This window comes from Budorcas taxicolor, chromosome 2 (genome assembly GCF_023091745.1).
Source record: "Budorcas taxicolor isolate Tak-1 chromosome 2, Takin1.1, whole genome shotgun sequence".
NCBI lineage: Eukaryota > Metazoa > Chordata > Mammalia > Artiodactyla > Bovidae > Budorcas > Budorcas taxicolor.
Genome location: NC_068911.1, coordinates 142599229 through 142624647, shown reverse-complemented (window position 1 = coordinate 142624647; position 25419 = coordinate 142599229). Strand labels below are relative to the sequence as shown.

The following is a 25419-nucleotide window of genomic DNA, read 5'->3' as shown; positions in this document are numbered from 1 at the left end:
GCATTATTTTTTGAATTCTAATTATTTTAATTTGAGACAAGCAATATGCTTAGGTAAAATATGTTCAGATTCTCATGACTCTCTTGTCTATAAGAAATGAGTAACATAATTTAGGTAATGATTGAGTTGTTGATGTGGGACAGCAAGGAGGAGGGAGTAACAAAAAAGCTTCCCTTGAACCTATGTGGATAATATAATCCAGTGGGTCAGGCCACGATGTGAAATCAGACTAACTGTGGATCAGCTATGACTTAATGAATTATTGCTAATATGAGTCTCAATCCTTCTTAGCAATAGAGAGGAACAGTGACCAAGTTGGGGAATGCTTTTAATCAGACCAAAAGAAAATGGCTAAAATCTATAAGCAAGCACAATTATATTCAACAATTAGAATATATATCATCTGTTTACATGTTTTATATATATATATAATATGTATACATATAAATATATATATAATCTTATACATCTAATGTGTAAATATATATAACATGTAAAAAACTCCAATACTTCGGCCATCTGATGCAAAGAGCCGACTCATTGGAAAAGACCCTGATGCTGGGAACGATGGAGGGCAGGAAGAGAAGGGGTGACAGAGGATAAGATGGTTGGATGGCATCACCGACTCAATGGACCTGAGCTTGAGCAAACTCTGTGAGACAGTGAAGGACAGGGAAGCCTGGCGTGCTGCAGTTGGAGCTTGACGTGACTGAGCAACTGAACAACAACAATGCGTAAATATGCTCTTTTAAAATCTCAGACTTGCTATTGGGTTTTTTTCTGACTAATTAATAACCACTCAGTAATTAGATATCTCACAAATTAACAGGAGTGAGGATGGTACATTGGCTAATCATGCTTCTTAATATGAGTCTAGTCTTGTTAACTGAGAAAGTCAAGGACAGAAAAGGAAAAACTTACAAGTTACTCACCAAAATTTCCACCTAATGATAAAGTCTTTTTCTCTCTTTATCTCTCTGGTCATTTAAGTAAATTTAAAATTTCATCTTATGTTCCTAGTATGGATGAAAAAATTAGACGATAAATAATTAGACTTGGTTCCATTTAGGAAGTAAAATGGATTAAGTATCTACTGTGATTGAAAGTTACTTTACTCTTAGAAAAAGTGTTTGGCAAGAGGGTAAATCTTCCTATTATTTCCTCCCCATTTGATATTTTTCATTATAGAAAAAAGTTAAGTGATAGGAAGCAGCTGCGAATTATTCGTTTTAGCATACTGTTCACCACAGTTTAAGAGAGAGGGAGTCAGAGTTTGTGCTCCCTAGAAGGGAAGCCACTTTAAGACTTAATGGGCTTTCCTTATACGTCTGCTTTTTATTTTTAAACACCACTACCTTTCTGCTGACAAACACTTTCTTACAAATTATGGCAAGAGAGGAGGAGCATGCACAAAGAAGCTGGGTGAAAGTTGGTGATACTCTGCCAAAATTCTAAGCTGAAACCAAATCCTTCACTAAAGTTTCTTAGGCATAGGAAAAAAAAAAAAATGATTTACAACTTCAGCAGAACTGTAATTCTATGAAGAGAAAGTATCAATCAATCTACTTTACTGTCATCAAAGGATCTAAAGCTGGCTGGCTTTGTCATACTTCTTTCTCCTTTATATATGAAGGTGGTGGGGGCAGGGGGGGTGGGGTGGAAAGCAAGAGGAGTTAAAAAAATTGATGAAGCCTTGACCCTTTTGATTCCATTTATAGTCTGAGCCGGAATGCCATCCCCCTGGACTAGGGAACTGTCCAATCCAGCCCCAAGTGTCAAGATTCTGTTAGGCACTAAGTGAAATATATATGCATGCCCTTATACCGTTTAACACTCTGGGTCCACCTGCAAGACACTGGGCTGTGGATCAACCGAACCACCACTCCTCTTCCAAGAATCACTTTGACAGGTTCTTTTGGAGGTGCTCCTTCTCTCTCATTTTTTTTAACCCATCCTTTTAAACAAAATGGCACCAAAGAAGGACGTAAAGAAACCTGCTGCTGCTGCTGCCCCCGCCCCGGCCCCTGCCCCAGCACCTGCACCTGCCCCACCCAAAGAAGAAAAGATTGACCTCTCTGCCATTAAGGTAACAAAAAGGGTGAATTGTTTGGTCACTGAAACATCTCTTAACAGTGGGGAACACTAGGGACTTGCAGAGGGGGCATGTTTTTCATTGAGAGGAATGGAATTACTAAGCAAACTGATAGATCTGGGTAGAGGAGACTCCTGATTTTAAAAAACTTAAAACTGCAGCATACAATTTCAGTAAATTATTACAAGTATGGCATTATATTTGAAACCTGTGTTTGCTGTACTCTTTGTTTTCTGTTTCTTTTTTTCCCTCAATTGTCAAAGTCTATGTTTTACAAACATTTAAACCAATGGTTTCTTTTTTTTTAATAAAATCTCTGGAAACTGAAACTCTTCCTTAAAGCTACATTAAAAAGAGAGTTTTAGTCCCTACTTGTTTCCAAAAGTTTAAAAACAGCTGATGACCCAGTTGTCCTAGATGTATATGACAGCTGCTGTATTTCATCTGAAAAAGAGATTTTTGCAACTCAAGTTAATTCCCCCTTCAGCTTTGCTTAATAAAATTTGATACAACACTAAATGAGATCTCAGTGCAGATAACTACGCACTCAAGTGTTTCAGTGACTATAACTGTCATCTTGCTTATTTATATACAGCATTTAATTCAAAATGTGAGTTGCTTCTAAATGAAACTAACCTCCCCCACCACCAATATTGTAAAACTTGTTAGTTATATGGCTTTGAGCTTCTGTCTTTGAGCTCTTCCTTGCATACTGATCTTGAACTAAGGAGAATGTGATTGATTTTTGTGTCAACGTTTTGCTGTGATCAAAGTTCTCGACTGCTGAAAGGTTATCGGGTTTTGGAAAAATGATGCTATGGATGTGCCTGTTACTTCTCAGTAATATGACCTATCAAATGTGCACTGTCTCTTCATTCACTGGGCTCTGATTGGTCCAAATGACAGTTTGAAAATCTTCATCAAAGGAACCCTGCCTTATATGGAAAACTAGTAGCTGAAGTGCCTAGGAGGTGATCATTTCACTGAAGCCAACAGTTCTATGCTTAATAAATCTGAATTTTGCTAACTTAATCCTTGTTAGTATTTAATATGTTGTTTAGTTATAACAATCAAGCTAACCTATTAAAAAATAATTCATTGACTATTTTAGTATAATTGTAGATATTTAAAATATTTTGACAAAAATATTGAATTAGATTACCCTTAGATGTATGTGATAACATTAAGTAAATATATTTAAAATTTTTACAATAGTACAGTTAAACATGAAATTTTATATTTCAAAGTAGAAGTAGATCATCATAGATATTTTATCTTGAGTTTGTAAGTCACTGAAGTCATATTTGAAAAAAGTTCATCATAGAATCTAATATTGGTTAGGAACTATTCTTAATGAATATCCACTTAGGAGAAGAAATGAATGTTATATCTTCCAATAAATGTTTTTCTATCTTGAGAACTGTATGCATACAGTTCATTAGGAGAAAATCAAATTTTTCATCTCTAGCAATACTGGTTAATGTATCTTATACATGCACACTGATTACATTGTACAATAAGCAAGATTACAGACACTACAATAATTTCGACTGCCTCTATTCTTTGACTCTCCATTTTATATTAACACTAAAGATATGAATCACTGTCAAAGTGATTCCTCTTTATATTTATCGTGATTTATAAGACAATATCACCCTTTTGTATCTGGGACTCCAAGCATTTGGAAAGGAAAAAAATGTGCCTTCTTAAGGAGAAAATGAAGTATCCCACTAATGAAAACAGGCATTAATTTTCTTCCCCAAGGAACTGTGTAAGAATAAGTAAGTAAATAAAATTTTAGTTTGGCAGGTAAAAGTCTCCAAGACAAGACAAGTAAGGAATCATTTTTTAAATCCAAAAATTAAACTGATTGCTTCTTTGTAGCAGAGAAGTGATGCTTTTCTGTATCTTGAAAACTGGTTTATCCTTTCATCTGTATCTTGAATTAATGCTACTGTGAGCTAGCACACACACACAAAAAGAAGGAATTTCTCCTAGAGAGTCTCTGTAAGGATAGGATATACTCCATCTTCACTATTTCATTGTAGAATGAGAGAGGTGATGGATTTTAATAAGGGACACAAACTGAAAAGGGACGTTAAATGAATCTAGAAGAAACATTATCTTTTATTCAGAGAGCTCATTCTTAACAGAAAGAGAAAAAAGAATAAAACAGAATTGAAATATATTTTTGTAAAAGAATTTAAATGGCTTTAATGATATGTATTCAACACTATGAAATCAGAACATATTTATACATATGATCACATAGCCAAAGAATGTGATGCAACTTGAGAAATTTATAAAATCTAATTTCATCCCAATAGGTAAGAAGGCTAATTAAGATGTGCATTAAAACATTTCATATTATGATTTTTTAATCACTCAATGATATTTCTAAATATAGTACCTCATATAAGTTATAAACTTTTTTTCAAGCAGAGAAAATGGACTTTAAAGAAATTAATAGAGCTATTATATGCGTTCATTAACTTCCTGAAAACTCGATAAAGGGAAAAAGAGTTAATTGGATTTTACACTGTCTTTCATAAATCATATAAGATTAGAAATCTAGCTGTTCCTTATACTTTGATTAGGGCTGAAGTTTAAGTGGAACTATCTTTGTGTAGTGTAATCATAGCAGTCATAATATTTAATCCCTCAGTACTATCCCAGTTATGTTACTAGCCATATATTTGACTCTCCATAAACTATGAACAATATGAACTGGTTTTATCCATTTCTTAAATGTGTTTTCCAACCTATTTCCCACATTATTGGTTATTTGTTTAGGACATTTCTTTTGTTGTTCTGACATTAAACCTTTGATATTTTCTGAGGGATGGCTTACCTGATATGCTCTTGCCCCATGGATTTTTTATGAGTATCCTTTTCAAGCATCAGCTATGCCGATATCTGAGCATTAAAGCTATTGTCCTGGGTGGTTCTAAGCACTCTTTGCTTTCAGAGAGTGATACTGTAGAACATTGCCTGGCAGAATTGCAAATGTAGGAAGTAAAACCCACCATGAGTTTAACTGCAAATACAAACAAGATTTAACACCTGTCACCCAAAACTACAACCAAATGAAATAACAGAAGTAGATGAGCAATGAGATGATCATTTGCCTAGATTTTAGAAGATCTTCACTTTAAGCAAATTTTTTGCATGATGCATGCCTTGGCTGGTATGTTGGGATTGCTCTGAAGTGATGAGATTTTGAATATGTCTGTCATTGTGCTGTTTAAATTTTAATTCTTGTTGTAGTCATCACTCAGTCAGGTCATCCCTGACAATATACTGTGGGCAACGTTTAAAAAAAGTTGTAAAGGTACAGAATGCATTGACAGAAACTCGTCAATAACAAGTCTCACAGCAACAATTGACCATGTGTTTGGGAAGCCTTAAACTTTCAATTTAATGGATAAGGTGGAAATATAACATTCCCAATAAATGTATCTCTTTACTGGTGAGTATTCGGTGGAGGCAAATATTATGTATTCATTGCAACATCTGACATGTTCTGGTCCAGGTATAGGATTGTTGGTGTTAATCTATAAGTTATTTTTTCTCATCCCTAACAAAGCTAGGACTTCCCTTGTGGCTCAGCTGGTAAAGAATCCACCTGCAATGCGGGAGACCTGGGTTAAATCCCTGGGTTAGGAAGATCCCCTGGAGAAGGGAAAGGCTACCCACTCCAGTATTCTGGCCTGAAGAATTCCATGGACTGTATAGTCCGTGCAACGGTATAGTCCATGGGGTCGCAAAGAGTCGGACATGACTGAGCGACTTTCACTAACAACCACAAACCCAGTCCCACTTAGAAGAATTGTTGGAAAAATAAATGAGCTCATAGCTTATGAAAAGGTTTGAATATTATAAAGCTCTTTTAATAATCAATATTTATTATGAATTTATTCTGTACCTAATTATAATATTTAATAGTCAAAACATTGCACTTAGGTGGTTTTTAGCTACATTTTGCAAGAAACCAAGCCTAAATGAGGTCCAGTGTCAAGTCCATGTTCAAATAACAAGTATGTAATAGACCTAGGATAACCTACCAAGATAAATCCAGAGTCAACTGTATTAACCATTTCCTAAACTACCTCCTGTTATAAAGGGTAAGTTGCTGTTTCTAAGAATGTGAAAAGAAGACTTTTTCGCTCTTAAAGATGAGGGTAAGAGTGATCAGTGTAAGAGTGACTCTCATGTTGCCCTGCACAGCCCTCTACAGCCAGGGGAGGGGGTTACTGGCACCCATCAGAGCTAGTTCATTGAGACCTTTCATCTTGGCAATTCATTACTGCTCTGTTTTCCTCAGCTTTCCCTTATCTTAGCACATGTTGCTGACAGGTTGGGTGTTCTCATTTACAGATGGAAGGTGAGATATTAGAATCCCAGAAAGACACCCTAATCACTTTGGTCCAGCTTCCTGTAAAAAGTTGTAAATGGAACATGGATATCAAAAATGCTGTTAGGAGAGTAGACTGGTAATTGCCAGGGTAGGGTGGGGATGGGAGAAAAGAGTGAATATTATCAGAGGGTACAAACGTGCAGTTAAAAGATTACTGAGTTCTAAGGATCTAAAATACAATGTAATGACTATAGTTAACAGTGCCATGTTGTATACTTGAAAATTGCTAAGAGAGCAAATTATGTGGTTTTCACCACAAAAAAGATAACTATGCAATATGATGGTTATATTAACCAACTAAACTTATTGTGGTAATCATCAAAATCATCATGTGTTAAATCATCATGTTATACACGTTAAACTTATACAATATTATATGTCAATCATATTTCAATAAAGCTGGAAAAAATTATACCAAAGTATATTTAAATGTTGTTAAAAGTAGTGAAACTTATTGAATTTTAGAATAATTTTGCTTTTGTTTAATTAAACATGAACTTATGTCAAATCTGACATGCAAATTTTGCCATTAGACTAATATTCTAAGAATAGTATGGGTTTATATTTTGTTTACAAACAACTGGAAATCTCAACCAAATATTCTTTGGGGTGATATAAAGGAACATAATGCCACATGTATGATTAAATCGTAACTAGTCTGAGGAAAAGAAAGAGAGAAAGGAGACATATAGTCAATTTCTAATTAGAAGGAATATGTGAAGATGTAAGTTGTTTCTAAGTTTTCTTCATATAATTTTAAGAATCTGTCTTATTTTACCCTGGCCTTTTAATACAACTAGAATGTCAACCAGTTGCAATATTCATCCATTTGTGGCATGATTATAACTTCAGGAGCAAATCAAAAATTATTTGAGACTATCACTAAGTATTGGTATCAAGTTTCCACTTTGAAACATCTACCCTGCAAAAGAAGAGAACAGGTGGAGTGGAGTGAGAAAATATTAAAGGGCATTCTGTAACTCTGTCTAAAATTATATTTTAAATAATATTTAACTAGATAATGTCTTTGCAAAGTAAAGGCAGTTTGGAAAGGAATAGGAATGTTTACCAATAATTAGTGAATAGCACTTTTAATTTTAAAGATAATGAAATTTTTGCAAGACAAGGAGACCACAAAGTGACAGTGCCAAATTTAGCCTCTTGACATTTTAGTGCTGCGAATGAACCCCCTGGCAAGTTGTCTTTAGAAGCCTTTCCATAATTACCTAGCATTAAACACCATCTGACTCATGGAAATTGTGGCAAGGATTATATTTAGTCTGCTGATACTACACTTTTTTCTTCTTCTCTTTATACTAGAATACTTTTAGTATGAAAAGGAGATCTTCTATAATTTGTTCCTGTATCAAGTTCTACAGTTTGTTTCTCCTCCCAAATCAGAATCTGGAAGACAAAAATTGCAATATATATAAGTAGTAATGGCTTCAAGTATACTGGTGAAAATGTCAATTATATAGATGATAAACCCTTGTCATCTTGATCATAAATCAATAATAGTGGATTGAAGCCAGAGCAGAAAATTTTTTCCTTAAGATAAAACTACATCTTATTCAACTTGACTTTCTTCCTTTCACTGTGGCAAGTGAGGTTCTTTTTCCTAGTTAGGTACCCAATGATATACCATCTTCTGATATAAGTAAGATATAAAACACTCATTAGAACAGTGTTACAAAATTTTGTTTTGCTCAACTTCTCTTTATCTAAACTGGTTCAAAGTAATATATCAAATTTTTAGGCAATTTTTTTTCCATGGAAAAAAGCGACTTGCTGTAGATACTACTGAGAAAAGGATCAAAAACTCAAAACATTATAAAACCACAAGCAATCCTAGAAACCATGCAGAATAATATTTCTTATTTGAGGAAGCGATAACTCAGAGATATTACTTTACCAACAAAGGTCTGTCTAGTCAAAGCGATGGTTTTTCCAGTAGTCACATATGGATGTGAGAGTTGGACTATAAAGAAAGCTGAGCGCAGAAGAGTTGATGCTTTTGAACTGTGGTGTTGGAGAAGACTCTTGAGAGTCCCTTGGACTGCAAGGAGATCCAACCAGTCAATCCTAAAGGAGATCAGTTCTGAATATTTATTGGAAGGACTGATGTTGAAGCTGAAGTCCCAATACTTTGGCCACCTGAGGCAAAGAATTGACTCATTGGAAAAGACCCTGATGCTGGGAAAGATTGAAGGCAGGAGGAGAAGGGGATGACAGAGGATGAAATGGCTGGATGGCATCACCAACACGATGGACATGAGTTTGAGTAGGCTCAGGGAGTTGGTGATGGACAGGGAAGCCTGGCGTGCCGCAGTCCATGGGGTAGCAAAGAGCAGACACGACTGAGTAACTGAACTGAACTGATAACCCAGATAAGAGAAGTTATTTAATCAAAAGACATGATTCATTACAGAAGCACCAGAGCAAAATTTTGAATACCTCAAACCCCTCTAGGACTTTTTCCACCGTATCGAAAGACCTGAAATCACCATAATAATAATGTCAATATTCACATATCCATGTTGTTACAAAAGGAAGTTCTACTCCAGAAAAGTAGGAAAAAGAAGATACTTATAATTCCTTAAAATACATACACAAAGACTTTTATTCTAATGCTCTTATTTTAAAAATAAAAAAAGGAACGAAAGAACATAAACACAACTTGGATTTTTAATTAAATTACGCACAAATGCACAAAGTAGAACAGGAGCAACTCAAGAAATCTTAGATTTGTTTATCAACTATTAACAATGGGAAAGCTGATGAGAAATCCAAAGAAGTACAGACTTAGGTCACATTTTAAAATTTTTATTAAAATTCACTTAAACTTCTCTGTTAATTCCTGTAGGTCTAAAATGCATTGTTTTAATAATCCAGCCTTTGCTCTAATGTGAGTGAATTCAGGTGACTAGTTTAGGCATCCTAAGCACAGAATTACTCATTTCTTCTTCTGTTCGGATCAATTTATCCAATACAGCCATCTCTTCGATCTTATATAGACAACTCAGGCTGGTACTATATTCTCGTTGCTCTTAATTTCTCCTTTTTACACCATATTAGAGTCACCAAGCTAAATATATCCTTTGTTGAAATAAAAAGTGCGATAAAATAAATTAAATTAAGTGAACTGTTCTGAAGCACAAAACTCTCAGAGTTCCAAAATGGTACTTCTGCCTGCCTTTTACAATAATTCCTCACAACTCTAAGGTTAGAGTAAAAATAATTAAGTTTTTGTTAGGGTTTGCTTACATCCAGGTCTTTGTTTTCCCCACCAGGCATGCAACAACTTTTTCTAGATTGAAAAGCAGTTAGAGTAAGGTCTTTAGTTAACTTCACCAGTCGTTCTCCTTTGTATCTAGCAGTGATGATTAAGCTCTTTAAAAACTACAGTCTATCTTCCTTCTTAGGGCATTAGCCCTCAGCACTCAACATCACGTATCTCCCAGATCATCTTTAATTATAGCTCTTCGTATTATACTTATATCAGTCCAACAGTCTGTTTGAGTAAATGCATGTTAATATTTTTCCTATAAATCAACTCTTTCTATATACCAGCAGCTTTGTCTTGTCTTTAATCAGTTAACTAAACCTCATGATTACTATTAGAAAAATATTTCTCGAAGTAAGAAACAATCTGCAAACATTGCAATAAAAATCTTTTTTAGTACCAGTATCTTGTCTACTACATATCTAAATTCAATACTGTTTACTATATGAATCATAAAAATGTGGAATGTAGTTATTTTACCAACAGTCATTTTAGTATGTAGACTAAAATGAAAAAAAAAAAAAGCTTTAAAAAAATAAGGGATGGTCACTTAGAAGTCCTGATCATAACATTTATATAAAATCTAAGATATGTTCTGGAAAGATAAAGGCATATACATCAATAAGGGCTTCCCTTTGGCTCCGCGGGAAAGAATCTGCCTGCAGTGCAGGATACGCAGGAGATGCGGGTTAATTCCCTGGGTCAGGAAGATCCCCTGGAGAAGGGCATGGCAACCCACTCCAATATTCTTGCCTGGAGAATCCATGGACAGAGGAGCCTGGCCAGCTGACAGTCCATAGAGTCGCAAAGAGTCAAACACGATTAAAGTGATTTAACGTGCACACATGCGCATAATATCAATAATTTTAAATGAGCATGCCTACTATGTGCCTGGCAGTTCTAGGTGCTGGAGATGCAGTACCAGAGGAGAATGAGTGCATGAGTGCCCCTTCCTCTAGAATATAAGCTCTTTAAAGGAACTGACACAGTCTCTCCCCTCCAGGAAGATAATATTCTAGAGGAGGAAACATGTTTGAAGGAGGAGCTTACTGTACACCTGTTCTGTGCTGTGCTACATGCTAAGTCGCTTCAGTCGTGTCTGACTCTGCGACCCCATGGACTGTAGCCGGCCAGTCTCCTCTGTCCATAGGATTCTCCAGGCAAGAATACTGGAGTGGGCTGCTGTTTCCTTCTCCAGGGGATCTTCCTGACCCAGGAATCGAACCTAGGTCTCCTGCATTGGCAGGCAGATTCTTTACCACTAGTGCCGCCTGGGAAGTCCCTGTTCTAAAGATTTTAATTTAACGAAAATTCTGTTGAGTATCTAATGTTGACAAGGTATTGTGTAGGATCATGGGGGACATGATCTAAGAATAAGGCAGGGGCAGCACTCCAGGAGGGAATGGTTGGCTCACACTCAGGTTCACATCATGGGCCAAGGGAACTGGTCTCCAGCAGCAGCCTGTGCTCCCCAGAAGTTTACAATCAGGAAGGTTAAACATACTGATGTGGGAGAAAGGAGTTAGACAAATAGAAAAGGTTCTTTCAAGGGTTTTGAAGGATAATTAATTTCCAAGAAACAGAGATGAAAGGAGAACATTCCAGATAGAAGAGACTTAAATCTAATTTTCAAAATAAAATGATGCCATAGCAAACCGAGTCCAAAATCAACTGACATTTCGTATCCATATCATGCCTTTGTGCAAAGGGTTGATTACTCCATCATTATAACACCCAGGAAGAGATACAAGTGAAAGTTTTTACCATTTGTCAAAGTGTAAAAGTGTACCAGAGAATAAATATCACCTTCCATTTATTCTATGAGGCCAGTGTCTAGGTCTTTTGACTTCTAAACTATAATTTATTCTCTAGACTAGACTAGACTGTAGCCTTCTCTAGCATTATCAATAACTTTTAAAAATGTTTTCTTTCCTCAATAAGCATTAAAAAAAATCAAACTCTCATTCTTCATGTGATAAATATATGAATTAAAAACTAAAGTGAAGTAGTGTAATAACTGCCTCCATTGTATTTTAATAAATAATAAACTTTTACATAGTATGCAAGTGGCTATGAATAACTTGTTTATAACATAAATACAGCTATTAAACTGACTTTCCAGTTTATACGACAGATTTTACACACATTGTATTTTATATGTATTCAAGGACTCATTTTTCTATCTGAGAAAAAGAAAATGAGCATTATGTAGGGTATATGATGAGTATTATATAGGGTAACTTTGACGATTTAATAAAGAATACGACAGTTCTCAATGCTGATCATAGGGCGATTCAAATGCAATGACTCAATACCTAAAACTAAAACAGAGAAAGATGGTATGCTGTAATGGCTTTGATTTGTGCATCAAAAGTCACGAGACTCCAATTATAGTTATCGAAGGTGACAAATTCCCACCTTGGTCCCTCTCTTTCATTTTCCCCTAATGATTCAAAGGATTTAAATTTTTTTATTAACTTCTATTTCCCAACAACCTTTCAAAATGTCAATCTATTCATGAAAATGTGTTTATATGGCTTCTAATACTCTTTAAGTTATACTTTCAAGCCTCATTTTGGGATTCAGATTCTATCAGATTTTCTTCACTACTTGCAGACTTTGGACAAAAAAAAAAAAAAAAAAGAATGACATACATTTAAATGTTGATTTCTTTCCAAATGGCTTGGGGAAAGTTGCAAAGTATACCTCTGTCTAGCAGAGGGAGACTATGCTTTTTGTGATCATTTTCATAAAAATAGTTGCTAAAACAGCACTCAGATTAGATTTATCTCTAACATTTGTTATGCCTTTGAGCTGCTTTTAAGTATATAGAAAACTGACAAACACGTCTGAGTTTCAGTGGGCATCTAGACTGATCTTTTCCCAATATCATTCTAGGAAGTGTAGGAAATAGGAAATTACCTATTTTCACATAAGCTGCCATGAAAATTTAATACCAATCCCATGGACACCTTCAGAATTCTAAATTACAACTTGCATTTCACAGGCTTCACTTTGGATTCTTTTGGTTCTCAGTCTGGTGACTGAGTCACAAAATGTTTGACATGACAGAAAGGGAAACCACATGTTCTAGTAAGAAAGCAAGCAACGTTTATAAATTTTAAAAGAATATGTATAGAATGAGAGGAAAAAGAATACAAAATGGCCCATCAGCTTTCCCTCCTAGAAGAATTTCATAAATTCAAAAAATATGACTAGTCAGCCACCATAAAGGGAACAGTGCATGCTCAGTTATTCAGCTGAGTCCAACTCTCTGCGACCCCATGGACTGTGGCCTGCCAGGCTCCTCTGTCCATGGAATTTTCCAGGCAAGAATACTGGAGTGGGTTGCCATTTCCTTCTCCTAAAGAGAACAAGGAAGGAATCTAATACCTACCCCTAAGGTAAGAATGCTAAGGAAGAATACTAAAAATGGAGATTAAAACCATACCTGGCTTAAATGAATTCTATACTTCTGAGAGTACAATGTGCAAAAGAATGGTCTTTAGTTGGAGATTTCACAAACAGACCAGATTTTCACTTGGTAGGACCTTAAGAAGCACATGGAATGTGTGCGTCCCTTTCAAGTCCTCTGAAATTTACCACAGAGGACAGAGCTCCAGAGGCTCTTCCTTCTATAGCAGTTGCCATTTGAAACCCCAAACCAGTCCCATCCAGTAAGTTCCATTTATACACAAACTGCTGACTTAAAGCTTGCAAAGTCCATAATTCACTAAGAGAAGAGGTCAGGTGGAGACTTTCGAGAAATTCTAAGCCCCTCTGCCACTGAACAAATAAGAATCTTCTTCAAGGAAGACACTCCAAGAGACTGTCTCAGGAATAAAGACCATAAAAGTACTGATAGGCATTGGTCCCACCATGGCCATCCACTCTTAGGTTCTGATTTCCTAAAAATAGACCTCAGGGTACAGATCTCTCCTTCCCTTTGCCCTAAGAAAGTTAAAAAACCCTCCAAGAGGAGTGGCTACTTCTCTCTGGAACCTGATGCTAGCTGTGAGGTCACAGCTTGTCCAGAAATAAAAGGCAGCCTCAGCAAGGGAGGACCCACTCAGGGACTGGAGCGGCCCTCAACTCACTCTTCAGCTTCGCCACTGTCTGCAGCCCAGCAGCTCCATCATGGTGGGTCTTATGAGGAAACTATTTGTAATTTATAGGCAGATGTGATAGTATATAGGAATGAAATTGAGGAGAGAACATACTCAGTGTGAATCTGTAGAATCTACTTTTGGTTTTTATCCAGGTGTGTTGAGGATAGACAAGATTAATTCAAGCTATTATGCCAGCTAGAGAAATACATCTTACTTGCAAAAGAAGTACTTTATGCTTCACCAACTTTCTATATCTCATAAGGTTTATTATATCTAAATTTAGGGGGAAAACCTGCAATTATAGCAAAATATTGCACCTTAAAAAAACAATCCAATGATGCTGATAACTAAAATTAAATAAACTACTTTTGATGCATTGAGTAAAACATACTGGTTAAATACAAGAAAGACTTAAAGTGATCTTTTTAATGCACTGTGTCTGTAGTTCTTAATATAGTATATCTATACTAGACATATCTTAAATGCACCTCAGACTATGATATTGTTCCAGGAAGAATTTGATTTAATATTTGTTAAATTATTGACTCATGGGTTAAGATACAGAGAGATATTCCCTAACTATGTTTTGCAATAGCTTTTTAATTTTTCCTAGATTCAAAAGTATCCTAAGGCAAACTTCATGTTCTCTGACCCCTACACGGCTTCCTAAAAACCTCAGAGCAGAGAGCACTCCCTTCTGTCAATGCATTTGAAAGAGTACTAGTTGTTTCTTTCTTTCTTCCTCTCTCTTGCCATTGCAGTCCTTCAGTGCTGAGCAGATTGCTGGTAAGTGAATTGAGCTTCTCTACTTCAGAGGTAGGCAAAGCACTGCTCAGTTTCTGAAATAATACTCATCTCCAAGGCATGTTACTGTGTGGCTCAAACTGTGAGTATCCAAGCTATGCCTGAACTCTGAAAAGTAGGCATACCTTTTGAGCTTACTTTGACGATTACTCAGGGAATGAGCTTGGATACATTTCTAAAATCAGGACATTTTTGTTTGGTTAAAATATTCTTTGTGGTTAATTTCTTTCTAACAGATCGAGTTCTCTAAGCAACAGCAGGATGGTAAGTTTAAATGATATAGTTGTTAATATGTGCACACTCATAAAGATGGCATGTGAGAAAACCAACTCCCCTGAGATGAGATTAGCTCTTTCTAATTATCCCCACTAGTGCTGTCACTCTAAATATAAATACTCTCAATCCCTCTAAATATAAATTCTCTCAGCATGAACCCTTCATTTATAATCAGTAATCAAAGGTTTAAGCAAACAAAAGCTAAACAGTACAAAAGAATTCCTTGTGTTCACTGATTTCTAAACAGAACTAATTTGATATAGTAGGTAATACTATACATATAGCCCCCAAAAGGCTGTGGATCTTGGAAGGCTGATTTGTTAATCAAATACCTAAACAGAAATTTAGCAGATCTAAATTGTTCACTTTAGAAAATAAAATTGATTATAATACTACCCAGTTACCAAATACACATGATTTCAATAGGCACCACAGTGAGTTGAGAGAAATAGAGGGTGAAGTGGGTTTACGGGGAAAAGTACACTCAGAGATAGAGGGGGAAATGATCTATTTAAAAACAAAAAAAAACTGTGGAAGGAAACTTAGACATTTCCTAGTCCATCTTTAGGGATGCAGGACAGACTCCCAGAGGGATGTTGAGACTGACTTAAAGATCAAAAAAATTAATGATAGCATCAAAATCAAAACTAGCTGAATTAATTAGGAATTTGTTTCATAGAAACAATTTCTAACTGCAAGACTTTAAGCTCAAAGAGATTCAAAAGAATCTGAATAGTTTCACTAACACTTTCATTGTTTCTTCTTCAGGTCTTTAGATCTAAGAAATCCCATGGCCTATGAATCTTGTTTTTTTACTGGAAAGTGTCGGACAAAATGTTTAATGGAAAAAAGTCACATACTTAGATAAATTGAGACAACAATACATCTATAGAAAGAATGGAATAAAATAATAAAATTTTAGTTATATAATATTGTACAAAATTGGTCATAAAAATAAGTATGTGTATATTATATATTTATGCTATATAATATAAAAATAATTGTGAAGATATTCATAAGAATATAATTATAATTATACTCCATTCTATACCTAAAGGAGTCAACATTTTTCGGCTTTTTCTTGAGTGTCAAGAATACCTCACATTTGGACATCAGTTAAAATATTTCAAAAAAGGAAAGAAAATAAAAGGATATTTGCCATAGCAGACTCATTTATATCTACTTCATGGTCAATGCCTTCATGTAGACAAATTAGATGATTTGATGACTCAGCTCAAGATCATTTGACATTGTACTAAAAGGACTAGTTTTTCTTTGAAAGCAGTTGGTAATTCTGCTATGGTTTGCTTGACTTTTAATCTATTTTGACTAATGATGCTTCTACAATATCTGGTACTGTATCCCAGTCCTCTCAAATATCTAACTTACAGTGTCATTATGACTGCCAAACTATGGTAGAACCAAGAAACAGAAGCCTTAAAAACCCTTTGAGAGACCTTTAAATTAAAAGGAAAACTTGTATTTTAGGAATTAAATAAAGGCATACTTTGTTTGTTTCCTTCTTCAACGATTAGCTTTTCTCACGGCTGCTCTATTTGAATGTATCACAAGTTTGGAGTAAAGACAGGAACACCAGAAAATTACAGCATTCTAAAGGTGTTAAGGCCTGTGCCATCCAGAAAAGTTGCCACTAGCCGCATGAGGCTTTTTAAATTTAACATGTAATTAAGTAAAAATAAATGCATTTAAAAGTCTACTTTCTGCTTTGCACTAGTCGTATTTTAATGCTCAAAAGCCATGGGCAGCTCGTTACTACTATCTTTTTGGGAAGCCTAGATACAGAACATTTCAATCATCACAAAAAATCCTAGAACAGTGTTGTTCTAGACTAGGGGCTGGCAAATTTTTCCTAGAGGGCTAAATAGTAAATAGCTAAGCCTTTGTTGGCACTACAGTCTCTGTGGAGACAACTCAGTTCTGTCCCTGAGGTATGAAAACAGTCATAGACAATACATCAGTGCATGGGCATGACTATATTCCAATCAAACTTTATTTACAAAAAGAGGTGGCCAGCCTGTAGATAGTCATTGGCTAACCCATGTTTTAGACTCTTCAAGGGAATAACTAAGCTTTAAAAATCTGGAGTAAGAAGAGCAATATCTTTCTGTTCTTGGCCTTTAAATCAACAAAAGAGTTACTGTCAAAGAGATTCCATTACAGCCCATAAAACTCTATTTCTATATCAGCATCTGACCAGTGTAATAGGGAGCCCTCTGAGCAATCTGCTTGAAATCCTGGAGCCAGTAATAAGAGCAGTTCAGTTTCATAATTCCCTTAGAAAGATGAAAAATTGTATTTGACTAATGACCCCACAGGACCTAGAGCATGCCTTTTAGGTAAGGGAAATTATCTGTGATGTCAATTCGAATAGAATTTGAGGGGGACGTTTCAGCAAAGAGTGGTAACATGATCTATAGCTGATTGTGAATTCAGTGTCTACTAGTCTTGGATTAGAGGATAAAAGGATAGTTAAGATATTTTTCTGAGTCATCTAGCTAGACTGTATCTCTTGATCTGAGGCCACTAATGGCCTAAAAAGAATGCTTTCACTTCTACCAGCTCACTCACAAATGAGTTTTTAAGTGTTGGTATTAAACTCCAACAGATCACCACCAGTACTTTTAGGTTTGCCAGGAAAAGTGATTCAATTTAGCTTTGTAGTTTCAATTAAAATGTCTTTATTTGCTCCTAAATCCATAGTAGCACCTCTTTCTGTCTTTTTGGTGTACACTTCTTAATTTTGGGTTAATGTAATCCTGAAAGGCAAAACCAATTCTATCAAAGGAAAGTTACCAAATTTAGGGCGAGTAAGCCATAGAATGGGGCTTCCCAGGTGGCACTAGCGGTAACAAAAAAAAAAGAAAAGAACTTGCCTGTTAGTGCAGGAGACATAAAGGATGTGGGTTCAATCCCTGTGTGGGGAAGATTCCCTGGAGGACAGCAAGGCAACCCACTCCAGTATTCTTGCTTAGAGAATCCCTCTGACAGAGGAGCCTGGTGGGTTACAGTCCATAGGGTCACAAAGAGTTGGACAAGACTGAAGTGACTTAGCACACATGCACACAATCAACAGAGTGACTGTTATAAAAACAGACACTTTTAAAATGTGTACTTACATACACCCATGAATACAAGTACAACTAGGGAAATCTGAGTAAAATATGCGGACTCTATCAATGTGAGTATTCTGGTTATGTGAATATTCTGGTTATGATCATATACATATATATATAGTGTATATATATCATATACTATAATTTTGAAAAATGCTACTATTGAGGGAAACGCTATTTCCCCCAGACAGAGTATTTAAGAGATCTCTTTGTATTTCATAAAATTGCATGTAAATCTACAATTATCTCCACAAAATTTTAAATTAAAATATGTATCTGTATAATAAAACTAATATAGCAACATGTTATCATATGTCATACCTGAAAAATATAAAGTTTAAAGCAATCACTATAACAATAGATTCAAATAAATATGCTTCCTTCTGACTCTGTTACACTGCTGCTGCTGCTGCTGCTGCTATGTCGCTTCCATCGTGTCCAACTCTAGGAGCCTCTTAAAGTCATGCATCGATGGTTAAAGGACACCAGAGAACTTAGAGATTTGTGTCATCTTTCTAAAATTTTCCTGAAAAATGAAGTTACTCCTGAAGAAAATTAGTTAAGAAGAGAGTCTAGGAAGTTTGTACCTCAAGAGAAGTTTTTCTATATAACTTGAGAAGTTTGGGTTAACCTAACGTGACACAACCCAAATTGAATGTTTGTTTTCTTGAAATTTTATTAACTTTGTTAATTATATGAGGGATTTTATGAGGAATTCTTAAGATTTCTCCAGGCATCAGAATTTCTTAACCCAGTCCTGTTTCCAAGGCAGATGAAGGAGATATGAACAAATATGGTGAGGATTCTCAATTTCCATATCTAATAATTGGACTGCAAGGAGATCCAACCAGTCCATTCTAAAGGAGATCAGTCCTGGGTGTTCTTTGGAAGGAATGATGCTAAAGCTGAAACTCCAGTACTTTGGCCATCTCACGCGAAGAGTTGACTCATTGGAAAAGACTCTGATGCTGGGAGGGATTGGTGGCAGGAGGAGAAGGGGACAACCGAGGATGAGATGGCTGGATGGCATCACCGACTCGAAGGACATGAGTTTGAGTGAACTCCGGGAGTTGGTGATGGACAGGGAGGCCTGGCGTCCTGTAATTCATGGGTTCACAAAGAGTCGGACATGACTGAGCAACTGAACTGAACTGAACTGAAAATATGACTTGAAATTAGAAATGCTGCTTTAAAATACGGAGAAGGCACTGGCAACCCACTCCAGTATTCTTGCCTGGAAAATCCAGTAGACAGAGGAGCCTGGTAGGCTGCAGTCCATGGGGTCGTGAAGAGTCGGACATGACTGAGCGACTTCACTTTCACTTTTCGCTTCCATGCATTGGAGAAGGAAATGGCAACCCACTCCAGTGTTCTTGCCTGGAGAATACCAGGGATGGTGGAGCCTGGTGGGCTGCCATCAATGGGGTCGCACAGAGTCAGACACGACTGAAGTGACTTAGCAACAGCAGCTTTAAAACAGTCCCAAAAAGAAATGTCAAAAGAGGGTTGACATTGAACTCAGAAAAAGGAAATTCCAAAGATAGCAACTTAAGAGACTGGCAAAAGTTATAAAATAGAGGAGAGTTTGAACTGGATCCTTGATGAAGTTTGGGTTCCTTTTTAAGTTTGAGGCAGAAAAAAAGCAACCAAATGTTTCTTGCTTCGTGCAGAATTCAAGGAGGCGTTTCTCCTGTATGACAGAACAGGTGATTGCAAGATCACCTTAAACCAGGTTGGTGATGTCCTTCGGGCTCTGGGCACAAATCCCACCAATGCAGAGGTCAAGAAGGTGCTGGGAAACCCCAGCAATGAAGGTAACCACATGTTTTTCCAAGAAGCTGGGAGTGTGTGTGCATGTGTGGGAGTGTGTGTATGTGTAAGAGAGAGAGGGTTATTGAGAAACAAGTTCCATAGAATAGGATTTAATTTACTCCTGATGGTAACTGTGTTTCTTGGCTATCTAGTCTCAGTTTTTTCCTCCATAAGATATATTAACCTTCCTTTGAGAATTCATAACCATAATTTCATGTTAATGAAAGGAAACAATACCTAATGCTAATATCATCATCATCATGCTATCTAAATATACCCTGCTTCTGTGACCATCTTAAAAGAAACTTGGCTATCTTAATTAAGAATAGACAGATGACACCTTAATAAAAATTCTAGAAAGAATTAAAAATCTTAAGCCAAAACCTGCATTTGGTTGCCCAAGGAAAATCCTAAGGCAAAAGCTAGTGAAATATGTAAGTGGCAAAACTGCAGAGGTGATTGCTGGGTAGGGTAATCTAGTCATTAGTCAACAACAAGGAAATTTTTTCTAATCCCATGGTTCATGGCAAAGTATAATGGTCTGTTGGGAAATACCACTCTGAACAAAACAGAAGAGACAAAACTGAAGTTTTTTTCAAGTAGATATCTCAGTTTATCTTTACTGTATGGAAAATAACACTGGGAAGGCAATCTCTTTTTTCTAGAAAAGACTATGTTCCTTTGTTACAAAAGGAAAATATTTGATTAAGAAAAAAAACTACCTCTAAATCAGTCTGCCGGAATTTTCCTCAAATTATAGTTCCTTTGGACAAAAATGTCCACATAACTTATTCAAAAAGTAGCTGAGAATATCACATAAAGTGAGAGCTCAGTTAGCCAAATTCATTCTTAACTGCCATTTTCTAACTTATCAAACTTCTGTCTTTAATGGAATTATTACATAAATGTTCATTTATTTAGCATTCAAATTTAATTTTCTCAATGTACTAGATTTCTACACTATAAGGAAAGACTGGTAAATGCAATTTTGATTTATGGGTACATAACTTTATCTATTTGTGTACATCTGATTAGTCTGTTTTATACTTTTGCTATGAATACCATTTACCTTGTCAGAAGGTTACTAAAGAAATTCTTATCATCTCCAGACTTCTAAAACCACAAAGTCAGGAGATCACAAAGTATTTAACATGCACATTCTTCTCATAGGCTTCTTTTTTATAAATTAAAATTTAAAGAAATTGAAAGCTCAAACAATGGTGGAATACATATTAAAGTTCAGCTAGTTTGCTATATTTATATGCCAATAGGTTTGTTATCAGTATATTTCTATATTGCTTCCCTAGTATTTATAGTATTTATTAATTGACAATACTAATAAAATAGTAGTTGACTCTGATCAAGCACTCAGTTTGTCCCAGGTCCTGTAATAGACTGTGCATTATTACCTCATTTAATGTTCACATAGCACTACAAAATATTTCTTTAGAAAGATTAAAAAGGTGAGGCACAAAGAGGTTAAGAAACGCCCATGACCACGTATTTGTAAATGGTGAATTAAGGATAAAAGCTCAAGCACTAGAACTCCAGAGGTCATGCTATTCTCTGTTACAAAATTTCTGTCAGCAGCCATTTGCCAACTGAAATTTAAGCTGTATGAAGATCTTTCTGATGATTCAGAATGAACATTCAAGCTTAATTTGTAACTCAGTGGTAGCATTTTATGATAGCTGATAACTCTCCAAATTGCAATTTCTTTCAGAGATGAATGCCAAGAAAATTGAGTTTGAACAATTTCTGCCCATGTTGCAAGCTATTTCCAACAACAAGGACCAGGGCACTTATGAAGACTTTGTTGAGGGTCTGCGTGTCTTCGACAAGGAAGGCAATGGCACTGTCATGGGTGCTGAACTTCGTCATGTTCTAGCCACACTAGGTAAGAAAAATTCATTTCAGTGGACTTAATAGGATAGAGTATGTAGGAAGGAGCATGACTTAGGGGAATCATGTTATAACCAAAATAAGTAGGGGGAAAGACTAAAAAGGGAAAATGAAAAGGAATAGTCAAAAGTTAATGATCATTTCAATTAGCCTCAATGTCAGTGAGTTTATTTGGGGGAAATAGTCTTAATAACTTGAATTATTGGTTATGAATAAGTACCATATGGCATTGTAGTTCTTACCAGATAGAGTGTGGATGATCAGGTATAATGTGCATTTAATTCATTTATTCAAAAACAATTTATTGGCAAACTTCCTGCCAAAGGAACAGGAGTCTTGGTGTCTATCCTATAAGAGGTCTCCAGGAGTCCAAATCTCATCACTTACGGTGTAATTTTGAGAATATTCTCTGGCTTTCTTCTTGAACAAAGAGTTTTGTTTCATCAGGTGAAAAGATGAAAGAAGAAGAAGTGGAAGCCCTGATGGCAGGTCAGGAAGACTCCAACGGCTGCATCAACTATGAAGGTATAATTTCGTGTGCTCTGGTGGTTACAGCAACTCTGAACTGATTGGGTTGATGGCGGATGCCTTTTGAGTTTAAAACAACTTATTTTTCTCTACTCTCTTATTGAGCATACACATGTTATTTATTATCAACCAATTACACAATAACCCTAAAAAGATATCTTGTAAGGATCTGACTTTATACATAAACTTTATTTCAGTGGGTTTTAACATTTTTGTGCACTGTTATACAGATTAAAATGTGTTTTTGCTTTTTTATTAGATCTTTTTAAAATTTAAAAAAAATTTTTTTTTAATTTTAATTGGAGGAAAATTGCTTTACAAGATTGTATTGGTTTCTGCCATATATCAACATGAATCAGCCATCTTACTAGATCTTCACAACACCTCTGTAAAAACAGCATCAGAATAAATTTTAACATTAAATGTAATATTAATTCTTTAATATTACAACTGAAGATATCACAAAATCCTTTGCAGCAAGCAGTGATGAAAATGAAGAATCTGAGTGCTGAAGATGTTTAGCTACTTAGTGAAGGTCACATAATTAATAGCAAGGCTGGTGCTAAAATTTAGTTCTCCTTATCTGGTGTTCTTGCTTAAACGAAATTTATCTCATAGTATCCAATTATCTATTTCCTGCCACCAGTTTACAGCAGCTTCACCCAGAGGGTCTGAAAAGCAATGCACTACCCAAAATAAAGATACAAGATAGAACTGCATGATATAACTTGTAAATTTGAAATGCTGCAATAAAACTGAGAAACTTATCCACCCTCCCAAAAAGACTAATCTCACCACATCTCAATAAAGTATGTTGATAGCTTTAATGTCAATATGGACTTACGAAGTCTAATAACTTGGATAAAGTAAGAAAAGAAACACAGAGGGGAGAAGAAGGGAGGGAAAAGAAATGGAAAAGAGAGAAGAGAAGAGGACAGGAAAGGATAGGAGAAAAAGAAAATACTCAGCTAAGCATATCTACACTGACAATCTTGGTTAAACTTTACTTTTTTCTATAAACAACATTTTACATTCAGTTACTGCCATAAGTGGGAAGGTCACCTGGAGAAGGAAATAGTAACCCAGTTTTCTTGCCTGGAGAATTCCATGAACAAAGGAGCCTGGCAGGCAACTGTCCATAGGGTCACAAAGAGTCAGACACAATTAGCAACTAAACAACAACAACAAAGAACAATGTCCAACAATATAGAATGCATCAAATAGATTTTGGTACATCTACACAATGACATTCCCCACAGCTCTAAAAAACAACAAGGACACCCTTATTTATGGTTATGGTAATATTTCTAAGACAGTGCATTATGCAGTGAGAAAAATAAGAGCAAAAGGGTTTGTAGAACTGCCACCATTTGTGTAAAAATAATTATATAACATATATTTGTATCTGGGCGGGGGGCGGGGGGGGGGGGCTTCCCTTGTGGTTTAGATGGTAAAAAATCTGCCTGCAATGTGGGAGACCTGGGTTCGATCCCTGGGTTGTGAAGACCCCCTGAAGAAAGGAAAAGGCTTACCCACTCCTGTATGCTTGCTAAGCAAGCATAATAACTCCACCAGCTTAGCTATAAAAAGGAACTAGATAGCTAGGAGACAGTGGTGAGGAACATTTTTTGTTATAAACTCTTTCATACTTTCAAGAAAAACATTTAACCATGCGAATGGAACACTTAAAAAGCTAAATTTACAAAATCAGGGGGAAAGCCATAAATCTAGTATTAATAGTGGGCTATACAGAGTTTAAATAAACTCTAGAGTTACAGCTAAGAATAATTAGAATTAAGTTAACTTACCATACTATTCTTTTATTAAATTTGACTCTTTTCTAACTCTAAACTGTATTATCCCTACAGCTTTTGTCAAGCACATCATGTCTAACTAAATGGAGCTCTCAAGGTATCTATCTGTTCCCTCTTTAATATATAAGGCTTTCTCAACATTGTATTTAATGTAAAGAGTTATTCATATTAGTTATTAATAGAATAAATAATTATTCATATTAACCAGAACACATTAATATGATTAATATTATATTAATATTAATGAGTTATATTATTATAACTCCTTGAGATGGGTTATTTAAAAATAGATTACTTTTGTATAAGTGTATAAGCAAAAACTTTTGAGGTTTTTGCTTCCATTTATAGACCATATCAAGGCTTCCCTGGTGGCTCAGCAGTAAAGAACCCATCTGCCAATGCAGGAGATATGTGTTCAATCCCTGAGTCAGGAAGATTCTGTAGAAAATGAAATGGCAACATGCTCCAGAATTCTTACCTGGGAAATCCCATGGGCACAGGAGCCAGGCAGGTTATAGTCCATGAAGTCACAAAGGAGTCTGAAGCGACTTAGAAGCTAAACAACAACAAATAGACCATATCTTAATCTGTACTATAATTATGCAGTGGAGAGTCAAGAAACCAGAGTGTAATTAATTGATTTAACTGGAACATAAGAACAGTAAAAGCTAGGTTTTATCCTAGGTTCTTTGAATAACTCTAAACTGTATTAAAGTAGTTTTTAATAATTATTGCTCTAGAAAAGCATATTATCACAGTCTAAAGTATAGCACTTGAAACCAGGTTTGTGCAGCAAGGAAATGCCATTGCTTGGAACTGATGGTTCATTTTGTGCTTTTTTCTTCTTTTTCACTTTACATTATTTCCTTCCCCATTTTCTTTCTGAAAAGATGCAATCAACATCTAACTCTTTTTCCCTTTTCCTTTATAGATCAAGCATTGTTTATGAAGACTGGCTGAACCTTATTTTAAGAACACCCATGACTAACTGTCCAAATCTGTTTACCATCATTTAGAAAAACAAAACAATTTGTACTATTCTAAACTGAAGGACTCCCTGAATTTTTATACCTTTTATGTTTCTCTCTGAATTATATTCATACCACACAAAGTAAGTGTCTGCTGATCTAGACAAGAATGGTGAAATACTGACAATCTCAGATCCAAGCCCTGCTCTTTATTTTCTACCATGGGTCAAAGAACATCTTTAAAATAATAAATCAATAAATAATTTTGGTCAGTCTGGAA

The 25419-nt window shown here is 35.6% G+C and overlaps 1 protein-coding gene across 2 annotated transcripts; it reads left to right on the top strand.

Annotated features, from left to right (window-relative positions):
* The first annotated feature begins 1745 nt into the window (after positions 1-1745).
* MYL1 (myosin light chain 1) lies at positions 1746-25419 on the top strand. Of its 2 annotated transcripts, none has more exons than XM_052654221.1 (7): positions 1746-2086; positions 14942-14969; positions 19786-19929; positions 21651-21824; positions 22277-22354; positions 24226-24268; positions 25103-25419. In XM_052654221.1, exons 1-6 carry the CDS (start codon positions 1967-1969, stop codon positions 24252-24254), a joined length of 573 nt encoding a protein of 190 aa, XP_052510181.1. In that variant the 5' UTR covers positions 1746-1966; the 3' UTR covers positions 24255-24268; positions 25103-25419. The 2 variants fall into 2 exon arrangements, with proteins under 2 accessions (XP_052510181.1, XP_052510189.1); XM_052654229.1 differs by lacking the exons at positions 1746-2086; positions 14942-14969 and adding exons at positions 13843-13932; positions 14663-14687.

Coding starts and splice junctions, on each gene's coding strand:
- MYL1 (XM_052654221.1), top strand. CDS start 1,967: ATGGCACCAAAGAAGGACGTAAAGAAACCTGCTGCTGCTGCTGCCCCC. Junction 19,930..21,650: donor GGGAAACCCCAGCAATGAAG/GTAACCACATGT, acceptor AATTTCTTTCAG/AGATGAATGCCAAGAAAATT. Junction 22,355..24,225: donor CGGCTGCATCAACTATGAAG/GTATAATTTCGT, acceptor TTATCCCTACAG/CTTTTGTCAAGCACATCATG.